Consider the following 14,335-nt stretch of genomic DNA (forward strand, 5'->3'; position numbering starts at 1 on the left):
GGGTTTAGAGAATGTCTCGATCATAGGTCTCTATAATATCTGATTCACAAATTGATTGATCGATGAATCAGATATTGATGATTATGCAAAAACAATCAAAATATTTTCATATATGAACCTAAAATGATCGCTTCGCTCTATGAAGAACAACAAGCGATTTTATTTCCATTTTTGTTCTTCTTAGAGACATCAATGTCAGTTCCTCGAGGAAGGCTCGTAGCTGAAGCTTCTTGCCCTGCCAGAGCTCTTCTGCTCAGTATTTGATAAATATCCATCAACATCTTTTGAAATGCCTTCTCGATATTGGAAGCGTCGAGTGCCGATGTCTCTAGGAACGACAGACCTTCTTTGTCGGCAAAGCTCTCAGCGTCTTCCTTCGACACCGCTCGGAGATGATTGAGATCTGATTTGTTGCCGGCCATCATGATTACGACGATGTTTGAACCGGCATGGTCTCGCAGTTCTTTGAGCCATTGCGGAGTGTTGTCGAAGGTTTGCCTTTTGGTTATGTCGTAAACGAGAAGTGCCCCGACCGCGCCCCTATAGTAAGCACTCGTGATTGCTCGATATCGTTCCTGACCGGCCGTGTCCCATATCTGCGCTTTTACCGTCTTTCCTTCTACCTGAACAAATAAGGCGAGGAACAACTCGGATATAAAAGGCGGTCATTGATGCATTTATGGTTGTGTACAAAACCAAACCTGAAGAGTTCTTGTTGCAAATTCAACACCGATAGTAGACTTGGAATCCAAGCAAAACTCATTTCTCGTAAATCTCGAAAGGATGTTGGATTTTCCGACACCCGAATCTCCGATCAGTACAATCTTGAATAAATAATCGTATTCATGATTCACTCTATGTGCCATTTATTTTTCCTTTATCGAATCTCAAACCTGCTAAATGAAAGAAAATGGACAAACATTATCGAGTAATTCTAAATGCGATAATAATCCGAAATCTTGTAAGAAATTATAAATAAAAATTCATAAGATGAAGTGTGAAGGGAGAAGAGAGATTAACCATAAAGAGATTGATTAATATTTGATTATCGGAAAAATGTGATTAGTGGAATTCCAGGATTTTGGTGATTGCTGTGTGAAAATTTTCATTTTCCATAACAAAAAAGAGAAGAAGAAAAAAACAGAAAAAATAAACGAATGGCAAGGCACATATACCGGACCTTCACTAGGAGTTAAGGGTGCAGACAGAAATTGTATTTGGAGGGTGTTAAAATTGAATTATTAATTTTTGGGGGACTTAGCGTAATTTTACCATTTTTACATCACATATTTACCGCTAATACAAATGTTACATGTATTTAAATGCTAAACTCTGTGGCTAGTCCCTTATTTATGCATAAAGTTGTGAATTCATTATTTGTACTTTAGTTAATCATGTTTAGTTTATGTACTTTCTAAACTTTAAATTTTTGATCCCGGTGAATATAGTAGCCGCTAAATATAGACAAATTAAATTCTATTATTAGTCCTTATATTATGTGTAAGTTGTAAATTTAGCTCTTATTCTCTAATATAATCATTTTTAATACTTATAATTCAATCATATTATTCCTGTTACAATTCCGGGTTAGAAATAAAAGAATAAAATTCAAAGCGTATAAATATTAAAATCGACCAAATTAAAACATAGAGACTAAATCCATAACATACACCGAATAAAGACTAATGACAGTGATTTGGATAAAGCTTGCAAAGACTGTGTCTCCCAGCACCATTTGACCCCTAGTTTGAGTTAAGATGTCAATGTTATTCTTATTTGAATTGGCACGTAACTGAATTTTTAATCATTCTAAATAATTTCGTATTGCAAACATACATAATAATTAATGGAAAATATCACTTTCCATCCTTAAATATATTAAGAACGACACCGTTGATTTTTTATAATTTCGTGATAGGTTAAACACTAATGACATATTATGCAAATATTAGATTTGACATTTGAAAAGTTCTTTATATGAGTATTACCATTTCTTTGATATATATATGGTAAATTACAAAAATGGTTTCTGAACTTTAAGACACTTGCATTTTGGTCTCTGAACTTTTAATTCGCGTTAATTAGGGTCATTATCGACCATCAAATTTTTAATGAAAAGGAACAAATTTATAACATATGAATAGTTGGGTGACCATTTTGTAACATATGAATAGTTGGGAGACTTAATAAAACAACAAGCTATAGTTGGGGACCATTTATGCATTTTACCCGTTATAATAATATTTAGAAATTACAAACACAAAAATGAATTATCTTGGATGTATTTTATTTCCTAAAACTACAAATCTCATTGGAAATTTGCATTGCAGCCTCCCCATTGAGTTCAAGCATTAACTCGGATGCTGAGTTTGCATATGGGTCAGGCCATATAAACCCACTCTAAGCTATAAATCCAGGCTTAGTCTACGATTCGGACGAACTCGATTACATAAATTTCTTATGCCGACAAGGATACGGAACTCGGTTTCTTAAACAAGTTACCGGAGACAACGCATCATGTCCTGAAGCAACGAACGGAACAGTTCCAGATCTAAACTACCCTTCGTTCTCCGTTTTCACTTCTTCTTCAACAACTGTCAGACACGTTTTCAATAGAAGTGTTACCAATGTGGGATCTCCGACGGCGGTTTATAGAGCAAACGTGAGTTTTCCGGCCGGTACGTTGAAAATCCGAGTTAACCCTAATGTTCTGTCTTTCACATCCGTCGGAGAAAAGCTGTCTTTTGCGGTAATAATTGAAGGAAGAATGGATGAATCTATGGTGTCTGGTTCTTTAGTGTGGGATGATGACGGTGAACATCAAGTGAGGAGTTCAATAATTGCATTTGTTTCAGTATCAACTTGAATGGTCAATTATTGACATTATTGTCATTGTGAACTTATCCGAAACGTGAATTTCAATTTCATTCGTTATGATAATAAATATACCTTAATTTTTTGGTTTAAGATTTGTTTTACCACCAGAAACTCAGACTATCAGAGTCCACACGGAGTCCATTTCCTTCGGATAGAAGCTTTTGAATCGGTCAACACATAAACATGTCTACGTTATCTACTAGAATAAAACTTTGGGTTCGATTAATAAATTTCCTAAATATGTTGATCTACGAATAAACATGCTAATCCCTCGACTAACCTACATACTAAAGACCATTATAAATATTCATCTAGACGGTCAGAGAGACAGCTGACACCCATTACAATTCCTCTCCATCTTCCTATACATCCTTTTCTTTATGACTAATCTTCCACAACACACTAATATGAATGATAGCTCTCTATTCAAATCAAAAGAGATAAACCGCTTAGACCGATAAAATCTTTTTATTTCCATCAACGAACTGTTCACGTTATTTAGGGTTTATTCTGATTTAGATTCAATTAGATTATGATTATTGATTATATTTTAACAATTGAAATTTCTATTATCATTCAAAAATATTAAAAATGAATTGACCTAATAATATATAAATGTTAAATGTTTTAGAATCAAAATCAAATTGATATTATTACCGATGAAAGAAAAAAAAAACAAGTGCACAAAGTTTATGTAAGAATTATTTTTAAAAATCACGAATAAAAAAAATAAAATTTAATATTTAAGATGATAAAATATAAAAAAATAATTACTAATTACTAATTTTTCGAATCAAAACAAAACAAAATTTGAATTATAATATTTTTGACAAAAGGTATATATAAAAATCGAAAACTAAATCTATTATATCAAAAGTGTAAGGTCAATATTTAGCGATTGGTACCGCAATTTGTTGATGAAAAAGTGTAGGTCCATGCAGTAACGCCAATTGGTACCGCAATTAATTGATAAAATGGAAAAATCAAGCAAAGCTGATTTATTCCACGTTTGGTACCTTTACAAAAAGGTTGTTGGATTGAATATATTCATATCCACAAAAATTATATCTCTAGAAATGTTCGTTTAACAATACTACCAATTTATTGGTCTTTTCTTTAAAGTATTTTTTTTAAATTTATTTCCTTAATTTTTATAATTATTTTTGTCAATAATATCATCATTAAGATTTAAATCAGGATTCTTATTTCAATACTTGTTGGTACCATTACTGTTAAAAAAAGAATACTAGAAAGTTGTGGGTGAATTGCACTTAAATTTATAATGTCCTATTTATGTGAGTGTAATTAGTGAAGAATTCGAGGGTTAAAATGAAAAAAAAAATATGATTTAATACAAATATATGGAATATTGGAATGTGACTGTAGCTTTGAAAATTTTAAATTATTTTATACTTTATATGTTTTTTTTTTATTTTTTATTAATAATCTAATTTCGTACCTTTTAAAATTTATAATTCTACACTAATATAAATTCATAAGTTTATATATATATATATATATATCATAAAGTTAACATTGAATCTAGAATTAAATTTTGGACAATTCTATCTTGCTCCTACTTAAAAATTCGTTACAGATATTTATATGTCCATAAAATAATAAGAAAGAAAGATAAACGAAATACAAATTTTATGTGAAAAAAATTATAAATAAAAGGATTTACTTTAGGATTAAACAGAGAATATTTCTTTTATTAGTTTGGATGATTATAAGATAATATTTGTTCAAAAGACTCCCAGTCATTTGACAAAAATGCTCAAACAACCTTATAAATATCGTGCTCGAACTCGAAATCTTTAAGGATGGCAAAAGTTTGATCGATTAGGTTCCAATATGATTTTTCTAGCATTGACGAAGGCTAAGACTTGGGCAAACATATTTCCCCACATATACAGCCATTGAAAAAGTTGTTTTTGTGTGAGGCCATTGTAGCAATGAAGCGAGTAAAATATCTTCTTCATCTCTTTCTCTTAGCTTTGCTTGCTGCCAATGCCAATGCCAATGCCAATCGAAAGGTAATCACTGACCTTTTTTCTTTTAATTTTCTTATTTTCCTGAAGAGCTTCCAATTTTTTTTAAAAAAAATTGGTGATTTTTCAGAGCTATATTGTTTATATGGGCGACCGGATCGACGATGGTGTTTCCACGTCTTTGCTTCATACCACCATGCTGCAAGATGCCTTCGGCAGGTGCGAAAGCTACGTTATTTCGTTTTCAAAACACTCGTATTGACTACATATTCAGACATTATTTGCATGAGATATATAAAATCAACAGATGTATCTGTATTATGTGTAAGTTATAAATTTGGTTTTTATATTATAAGTGTGTCATTTTCAGTCCTTGTATTGTTATGATATTACTCTTTATATTATGCACAGTTATAGAGTTAGTCATTGTTTTTCAATTTGATTGTTGTTAGTACTTACAATTCAAAAGGTACAGGGATTGAAATTGATCAAACTATAATGTAAAGACAAAATATATAATTTAGAGATAGTATAAGGACTAATGAAAACAATTGACCGGTTTGTATTGTGATTATGTGAGTGCTATGCAAATGGAATGAATGCAGTGAGTCGAAGTCAGTGCTTTGTAGCTACCGAAAGAGTTTTAATGGGTTCGTGGTAGACCTAAACGAGGAAGAAGCACAAAAAATGGCCGGTAAGTCCATCACTCCAACTTGAATTCGAATTAACTAATTCGAATCTAAAATGATTTAATCGTAAATTGATCCGAATAAGTAATATAAAACACCGTCGATTTAAAATTGGCCAAAACTCAAATTTTTTAAACCTGACTTGACCAATTGATCCAAATTCAATATGGCTTGAGCCAAACAATTGAATTTTTTAAAATTTTGTATCGATCTAATCTAAAATCGACCCCCTACCGGACAATATCTTATAAGTTATATGGGCATTTTCAGGAATGGATGGTGTGATATATGTGTTTCCAAACGGGAAGAGAAAACTCCACACAACAAAGTCATGGGATTTCATGGCATTTCCTCAACAAGTTGAAAGAGCAGCCGTGGAAAGTAATGTTATAATTGGAGTTTTTGACACCGGAATTTGGCCTGAATCTCAAAGCTTTGATGACAAAGGAATTGGTCCACCTCCTACCAAATGGAAAGGCAGTTGCCAAGTTGATCTATCAACCAATTTCACTTGCAACAAGTAATCTTTAAAACTCGGGTTTAGGTCAGATTTTGTTGTTATAATGTCGGGTTGGATTCAGATCCGTCATCTATCAATGTTATACTTTTTTTTGTTAAAACGGCCCATGTTAGATAAGAACTGTTAGTTAACTAATGGTTACCGTATGTTGTTAATATAACATTTTCACATATGCTTAATTATTGGTATGTCATATGACACGTCATCACCTTGGTTAACATGATACATGTCATGTCATCATCTTTGATGGTGTGCCACATATTGCATTATCAATAATTTAATATTTATAAAAATGTTATATTAGTAATTTGCGTTGATTGTTATTCAACTAACAATTTTTAATTCATTATGGGCTATTTTCATTAAAAATTAGAATGTTAAGAATTAAAATATTCTGAAAAACTTAAAAAATAAAGTAATCATTTTAATAAAATTTTGATTATGCTAACATATAACCATAATATCGTCATATGTTCAAATGCAGTAAGATCATAGGTGCAAAATATTACCGCAGCGATGGAATAATTTTGCCACCTGACCTCAAATCTCCAAGAGACTCTGACGGTCATGGGACTCCTACCGCATCGACAGCGGCCGGGAGGTTAGTCAGTGGTGCAAGCCTCTACGACTTTGGTTCGGGTACAGCTCGAGGAGGAGTTCCTTCGGCACGTATTGCAGTGTACAAAATCAGTTGGGTTGACGGTTGTTATGATGCCGACATTCTCGCAGCATTCGACGATGCCATCTCCGATGGAGTCGACATTATATCGATTTCAATTGGAGGAGGAGCGATCAACGACTATTTCGAAGACGCAATCTCGATTGCGGCCTTTCATGCCATGAAAAAAGGAATATTGACCGTAAGTTCAGCTGGAAATGACGGCCCGGGACGTTCGACGGTGTCTAATTTCTCACCGTGGTCGATTTCCGTGGCCGCTAGCACCATCGATCGTAAGTTTTCCACCAAGGTTCAGCTCGGCGATAACACAATTCACGAGGTAATTTCACTAGTATGATTATTGGTACGTATGTATATATGAATGTATTCTTATATATGGCTTATGTGTAGGGAATTTCAATAAATACATTTGATCTCAAGAATAAAACGTACCCTATGATTTACGGTGGAGATGCACCCAACACTACTGCAGGATATACGAGTAGATCGTCTCGGTAACGTCGAAACTCGATCACTTTTTCCGATCGATTTTTCTAATGTGTGTTATACGAAAAATCGAAATAACATATTCTATGGCATCGGATAATAGACTTGATTCTTGAATTACAGGTTCTGCTCTTTAAGTTCGTTAGACCGGGATCTGGTGAAGGGTAAAATTGTTCTTTGTGACAGGATAGGCACCGGGAGAGAACCCTTTTTGGCCGGAGCTGCAGGGACTGTGACTCGAGACCAAGATCGGACCGATTTTACCAACTCATTCCCTTTGCCTACTTCTTGCTTTAATTTGGTTGATGGTAACATGATTTATCAATACATAAATCTAACGCGGTACGATTATTCAATACGAATATAATACGAATTGCATAATCTCATCTAACACTTTCCTATACAAATTATAGTACCCCGACTGCAACAATATTCAAGAGTACTGAGGATAATGATTCATTGGCTCCTTATGTGGTCTCTTTCTCGTCGAGAGGTCCGAATCCGATCACACCAGACATCATCAAGGTAGATTCGATGTTGTTTAGACTTTTCATTTTTTAAAATATTTTTATATGAATTTGTGTATGATTTGATGATTTTTAAATTAAATTGTTGCTTGCAGCCAGATTTATCTGCACCTGGGGTTTACATTCTAGCAGCATGGTCTGAACTTTCTCCTGTTTCTTCGATTGAAGGCGACAAGAGATTCGGGACATACAACATAATCTCGGGAACTTCCATGTCTTGTCCTCATGTTTCCGGTGCGGCTGCCTACGTTAAATCGTTCCATCCGACATGGTCTCCGGCTGCCATTCAATCTGCCCTTATGACCACAGGTAACTCATTTTCCAAACACATGTTAATGTGGACCGTCAATATGTCACGAAGCTAATTGTACCAACCGCAATGTTATTTGCAGCCTCCCCTATGAGCTCCGGCATCAACTTAGAAGCTGAATTCGCATACGGTTCAGGCCATTTGAATCCTTTAAAAGCATCTGATCCGGGTCTGTTATACGATGCCGACGAATCCAATTACATAACATTCCTATGCCGGCAAGGATACGCCACTCGATTCTTACGATTACTAACGAAGGACAACTCGACAACATGTCTTGAATCCACCAATGGAACAGTGTCGGATCTAAACTACCCTTCCTTCGGTCTTTCGATTTCGCCGTCGAAAACCTTTAGCCGTTCCTTGAAAAGGACCGTCACGAATATGGGGTCTCCGTTGGCGATGTATAGGGTGAACCTGAATTTCCCGACCGGGGTACTGAAAGTCCGAGTTAATCCTGATGTTCTGTCGTTCACATCCGTGGGACAAAAACTGTCTTTTGAGGTTGTAATTGAAGGGACGATGGATGAATCGTTGGTTTCTGGGTCTTTAGTGTGGGATGACGGTGAACACCAAGTGAGGAGTCCCATTGTTGTATTTATTTAATTTTCAAAGCTTTTACTTACTTATTTTTATTATTATTATGTCCCCCTTAAAATGTTTGTAAAATTGAATCTTAATTCCTTGTTGGCTTGTATGTTGTTGATGTTTCAATTTTATGTGGAAATAAAAATTTGAGATAATTATATTATACGTATTTTAATTACAATTTTTATTTTAAATTATTTTTAAAATTTTTGAATGTTCTATTATAGAATATTCATTTGAAAAATAAATGAAGTAATAAAATTAAGTTCAAGGAAAAAGAATTTTATGACGTGCAATTCTTTTTAAAATTATAATTTTAAAAATTAAGTTCATGAAAGTTATTTATTTTTAGAATTAAATATTAAAAAAGTTTAAATAAAATTATATTTATAATTAAAAGATCAAATAAGATATTATTCGTTAATTTAATATATCACATCATTCTTCTTGACAACTATTTACGACATCTAATAATGTTGCGTCTATTTTATTCTAAAATTAGAAATGTAATGATTATTTTGTAAATCTAAATGATCATATTATTTCAGCATAGTTTAATAATTATTTATAGGAGTGAGTAAAACTCAACTCGATTTAAGAAAAAATCGATTTTTTTTATTTGACTCGAATTGACTTCGAGTTGTAATTTCATAAACTCGATTCGAAAAAATTTCAAATTCCAATCGAGTTATAAAATACAACTCGAATAATTCAAAACTTTTAGTATTTAATGGATTGTTTTTCAAGTTTGAGCCCTTCGACTTTTGTATGATATATACATATCAAATATAAAAAAATTAAAAAATATATATGTATTCTATATGGCTATAAAAAATCATTTAAATTAGATTCAAATAATATCATAATATTAGAAATATTTACAATTAAAATTAAACAAAAACTGAAAAACTCAACTCAACTCGCCTAAAAATTTTTTAAGTTCAGTTCGAGTTATACTGACTTGATCGAACACTCATCTCTAATTATCATCCTTTTTCTTTTCGTCATCTCATTAGATGGGATCATTTAAAACTGTTGCGTAGAGATGATTAGTTTGTAACTTCAGTGAATCCAAATAAAAAGGGCATTTGATCTAGTGGTATGATTCTCGCTTTAGATTATTTAATATACATCACATCTCACTTGCATTCTCATTAGCACAAAGGACACGCTCTTTTGATAGAAAAGCTGCTTCAAATTTAACTACAAGTTTGTGTTGAACGTAACCAACTCGTACAGATCACAATTTTATTACAACAAACAAGTTTTGTGTTATCAACTATTCTATTTATCACATCTCTTTACTCTTTTCTTCTTCGAAACATCTAAACTGGTGGTACATCGCCGAGGATTTCATCGTGTTCCCGTCCCAAGTCCCAACCTGGTGCGCCGATTATTGTTTTGATGTAGTTTGATCCTGTTGATTCCCTAGGATATCTGTAGTCTTGGAGTCCATTGTTGATGAAACATTGTCAGTTGGATTACCGCATATCTTTGCCTTCGGATCGACTCCGAGATAATTAGTCAAAACCCTCTTCACACCGATGCCAAGGCGATGAGGCTTGCTGTTGTTGTTCTCCTTGAGAAAAGGAGTTCTTTCTCCCCTTGCAGGGCTGATCCGTGGTGCACGCAGTGAAAAGCTTGGTGTGGCGACGGCTGTTTTGTAGGGAGTGCTCGAGACGGGCACCGAATATGGGAACGGAACCTTTTTGTGTGTTTACACTAACTGTAGTTGGATCCGACAACAACTTTTCGGAATGCTTGTTAAGTTACATAGAGCAAATCGTCTATCCGTGCCACTAGAGCAAATCGTCTATCCGTGCCACTATGTTATATGCCAGGCTTTCCAGAACCCTTGAATAGCTTTCAAGGATGGACTTCCCAACATCCTGTAAGTTTAAAATGAGGTATAGCATGAATAACATTCGAACCATAACAAAGTAGCTTTCGGTGAAACCGGATGTTTTCGGAAAATGGGTTCAAAGTTCAAACCTTGTTGCACTGGATTTTGCTTGTATCCAATGCAGTTTGCATCAAACCCGGGAATCGTTGCTTCAGGCAAAGCAGGAGAGTTTCAGCTCTTTCTGCTAGATATTCTCTCCTATCTCCATCAACCATCATATCTTTTACCATTTTCCATGACGATTTTGTAGTGGACCGGTTCGGATTGACTGAATGCTTCGAGTAAGACCTTTGACGCCACACATATGTTGAGGCTTCAACACGATTCGCAATGTCAAGAGCAACATGTTCCGATGGTAGGTCAAGGAAATCGAGCAAGCACTCCGCTGAGAATTGATTGGATGTTATACCTATAAATCAAATCTCCTAGACAAGCTCTTCCATTCTGCAACAAAATTTTCGGAAACTATGTGTCACTTAAGGCATATTTGATAACAGTATGTAACAATTAATACATCAGATAGAGACATGTGGAGTTGTTTGTTGACCAAAATGCAATCCGGAAACAGATAACATTACGAGAAAGCAACGCTTATCAAGTTTTCTGACCTTCGGGAGTGTGTCTAAATACAAGTCCGGAACTTCCATTCCGGATATAGAAATGCTGTTGATTGCCATTGCAGCTTTCAATATTTGATTCGTGCACTCGCGTGTGTGATTCAATTGCTTTCTCGAATCTTCGGTGAGGCCGCCTGAAGGCACACGGGGTACCGGTAGCCACCACTTCTCATCCTGTCGGTGCAGTGCTTCCCGGAAAGAGGCAGAGCCATCGGCATCAGGGGCTACAATCCCTTGATCAACATACCAAAACTCTGTGTTGGCAAAACTATCTAATATATCCTGCACAGCAAAAGCAAGCTTACAGTTTTGAACTAGAACCTTAAAGCAAGCATTTTTAGTTCATACCAGAAGCATGTTATCGAGTTTACGCAGGGCCGGGAGATTTACGAAAATATCCGATCTAGGCCTGCAAGTCATGACCTGTGTAAAACACAAAATAGACGGTTAAAAATTCAAAAAACTTCGACTCCGGTGACATATCCCTATACTAATGTCCAGATACATCAAACACTGATATCTAGATCGATATTTCAAAGCGAAAAATGAAGAGTCGGAGCAATACCTCGAGCTTACTTCCATCGGGAAAATTTTGCCAAGAAGGTATCAACTCGACAATGTGGTCACTAACACAAACAAGCCATTCCATCTCTTTTTTCCACATTGATTTTCTCCTCAGGAACAGGCTCTAATCTCCATATTTGTCCAAATACAGTAGCTACATATATGATCATAATTTCATTGCTTTAGCTCTTCTCGTCGATGATATTCACAGTTTATGTTACGAAGTATAGATAAACATATGTGACCGGAATCATTTCCGTGACCGTAATTTAAATCCCGAATCTCGAAAGTCATAAAATTCAGAGGGAAAAGAGAGCTATACCACAGAGATTGGTAATGGCATTTGAAATAGCCAGAGCTGTGTAGACCCCTTTGCCTGAACCTGACATGTCTTCACCAAGCAACAATTTTGCAAATCTCTCCTTCATCATATCTATCTCTACTTAAATTTCCAAAGGGAAAAAAATAAAACCAATTAAGCTGTAAAAAAAATTCAAACTTTGGTCTAATTTGTTAATATTGCCTGTATTCGAATTCGAGTTTCAAATATGAATATGTGTCGAACACGAATATATTCGAATTTAAACTTAGAAACAACATGACTCACCATTAATCTTTGAACCCAGTTTTTTATGCTTGTCAGCTTCATCTCCATTTTCATTTGAAACATCTGCTGAGTTCTTTGACGCTGAACCAGCAACAGTGGTAATGGCTCTCCTTATAGGCCAACCCAAAAGAGAAGAAGCTGACCCGGACCCGGACTCACTGGAACTGCTCTCTGTTGAATCACCACAACCATTAAAGCTAATAGACTCACTTACAGACACTGACTCAGTCCAATCATCTTTCTTCTTGACCAAAGCCTCCATATTTGGAAATTTTGCTAACTTGAAAATCTACCCTTTTCTTTATCTTTGAAAAAAACAAACAAAAGAAAGTTAAATCTTTGAGTTACATAGTGAAGTACTAAATTCTGACTCACCACCATTGAAGCTACTCAACTCACTTGCAGACACTGAGTCAGTCCAATTAGCTTTCTTCTTCAACAAAGCCTCCATTTGAGAATTTTGCTAACTTAAAAAACTACCCTTCATGCTCAAAGAGGTGAAAATAAAGGTTGAATCTTTGAGTCACAAAAAGGAGACATTTACGAGAGTGTGAGATATGGTGGGAAGTTTTAAAAAATTTGATTTTTGAACTTTCTGAAGAAGAAAAAGAAGAATGACGTGGGGCACGTCGCTTTCCTTAGGACTAAAAGCAGCTTTTGCTTTTAGTGGTCCAATTCCGTTCACAGTCCTTATATTCTTCAAATATTCAAAAATTGATCTCTCTTGTCATAGTTTCAAGAATTTCATCCCTGATATTTTATTTTCAATAATTTATGCTATGATATATAATGGTATAGTATATGATAGTGATTTATCGTAATGAATAAATTACTAGTTAAAAGTTGTCAAGTTGATTGTGATTTCTTTTAGTAACATTTTTGTGATAATAGAGTGAAGATCATGGATCACTTGTTTACTGATTGTACTAAAGGAAAAAGCTCGAGACATATTAATTTTAAAATTTTCATATTATCTGGATGAATATGTTTTTTTTAGTGTTCAAATATCGTAAGAGAATATTTTTGTAGTCTACCATCATTTGACTAATTCAAAGTGGTTTTAATTATTATATTTAGCAAGAGAGAAATAAGGGATAGTGTGGTCAAGTTTCAAGATATAAAATGATTTTCTCTATTAATTAAACATGATATTAGAACTTAGTTTTTTTTAGTAACGGGATTGATTAAAATGGCAAGCAACTTAATACCGTTTAAATATGTTTCAAGTTCGAGTCTTATGTATGCATAAAATCCACGCTGGAAGACTCACCTATCAAAACCAAATGTGATACCCGGATCTGCCCAGATTAATCAAGGTAAAACCTTAAAACTAGAATGAAAAAAAAGAACCTAGCTTTTGAATCGCAATAAGCATATAAATTCTATTTTTTCTTTATTTTCAGAATGAAAACTAATTAATATGATAATCAATTAATGATTGGAACTTAACAAATGGTTAATTTTCTTTTTAAGACATCACACTCTAATTTAACGAAATTTCTTTGATAATTCTTTTAAATTTTTAAATCAAAGGAACATCTGGATTAGATTTCTGAAATTAGAAGTAGAAGGATTAAATTTTAAATTTATAAAAGGTACAGAGGGTAAGAGAAGAATTTGTAAAAAGTACAGAGACTACGGGCAGATTAGACCTTTCGAGCTTTGGGTTAGTAAAATATAGGTTGAAGATAATGATAAAGAAAGTGGGTGAGTGGTCGGCTAGTAAAATCTACGTGAACTACGCTCTCATCTATGGCCCCACTAGGACATTGTAAATGCATGAATACACGTACGTATTAAATACGAGTACTCGTATAAATAATTTCTCAAATTATAAGATATTCTTTTGTTGAGTAACAATTATTTGATTATAGAACATTATTTTATTGAATTAATCGATTATTAAAAGTTATAAAATTATTATTTGATTATTTATATATACTAAACTCATTTTTCGTTAAAAAATTAACGATAATC

General features: G+C 34.0%; 2 protein-coding genes and 1 pseudogene across 2 annotated transcripts; 1 reads left to right on the plus strand and 2 right to left on the minus strand.

The window, feature by feature from the left end:
- Positions 1–137: 137 nt before the first annotated feature.
- LOC120147203 (ras-related protein Rab2BV-like) lies at positions 138–866 on the minus strand. The gene is made up of 2 exons (XM_039160638.1): positions 702–866; positions 138–623 (listed from the first exon to the last, which is right to left on the minus strand). The coding sequence occupies exons 1-2, from the start codon at positions 864–866 to the stop codon at positions 138–140; spliced, it is 651 nt and encodes a 216-aa protein (XP_039016569.1).
- Positions 867–4,805: 3,939 nt separating this feature from the next.
- Positions 4,806–8,724, plus strand: LOC120147196 (cucumisin-like). The gene is made up of 10 exons (XM_039160634.1): positions 4,806–4,913; positions 4,999–5,087; positions 5,474–5,562; positions 5,828–6,077; positions 6,562–7,075; positions 7,147–7,250; positions 7,366–7,584; positions 7,656–7,767; positions 7,865–8,078; positions 8,162–8,724. Exons 1-10 carry the CDS (start codon positions 4,833–4,835, stop codon positions 8,683–8,685), a joined length of 2,196 nt encoding a protein of 731 aa, XP_039016565.1. The 5' UTR covers positions 4,806–4,832; the 3' UTR covers positions 8,686–8,724.
- Positions 8,725–10,466: 1,742 nt separating this feature from the next.
- LOC120147200 lies at positions 10,467–12,871 on the minus strand (annotated as a pseudogene).
- Between the last annotated feature and the right edge of the window lie 1,464 nt (positions 12,872–14,335).

This window comes from Hibiscus syriacus, unplaced genomic scaffold, assembly GCF_006381635.1.
Source record: "Hibiscus syriacus cultivar Baekdansim isolate YM2019G1 unplaced genomic scaffold, ASM638163v2 tig00110933_pilon, whole genome shotgun sequence".
Classification (NCBI taxonomy): Eukaryota; Viridiplantae; Streptophyta; class Magnoliopsida; order Malvales; family Malvaceae; genus Hibiscus; species Hibiscus syriacus.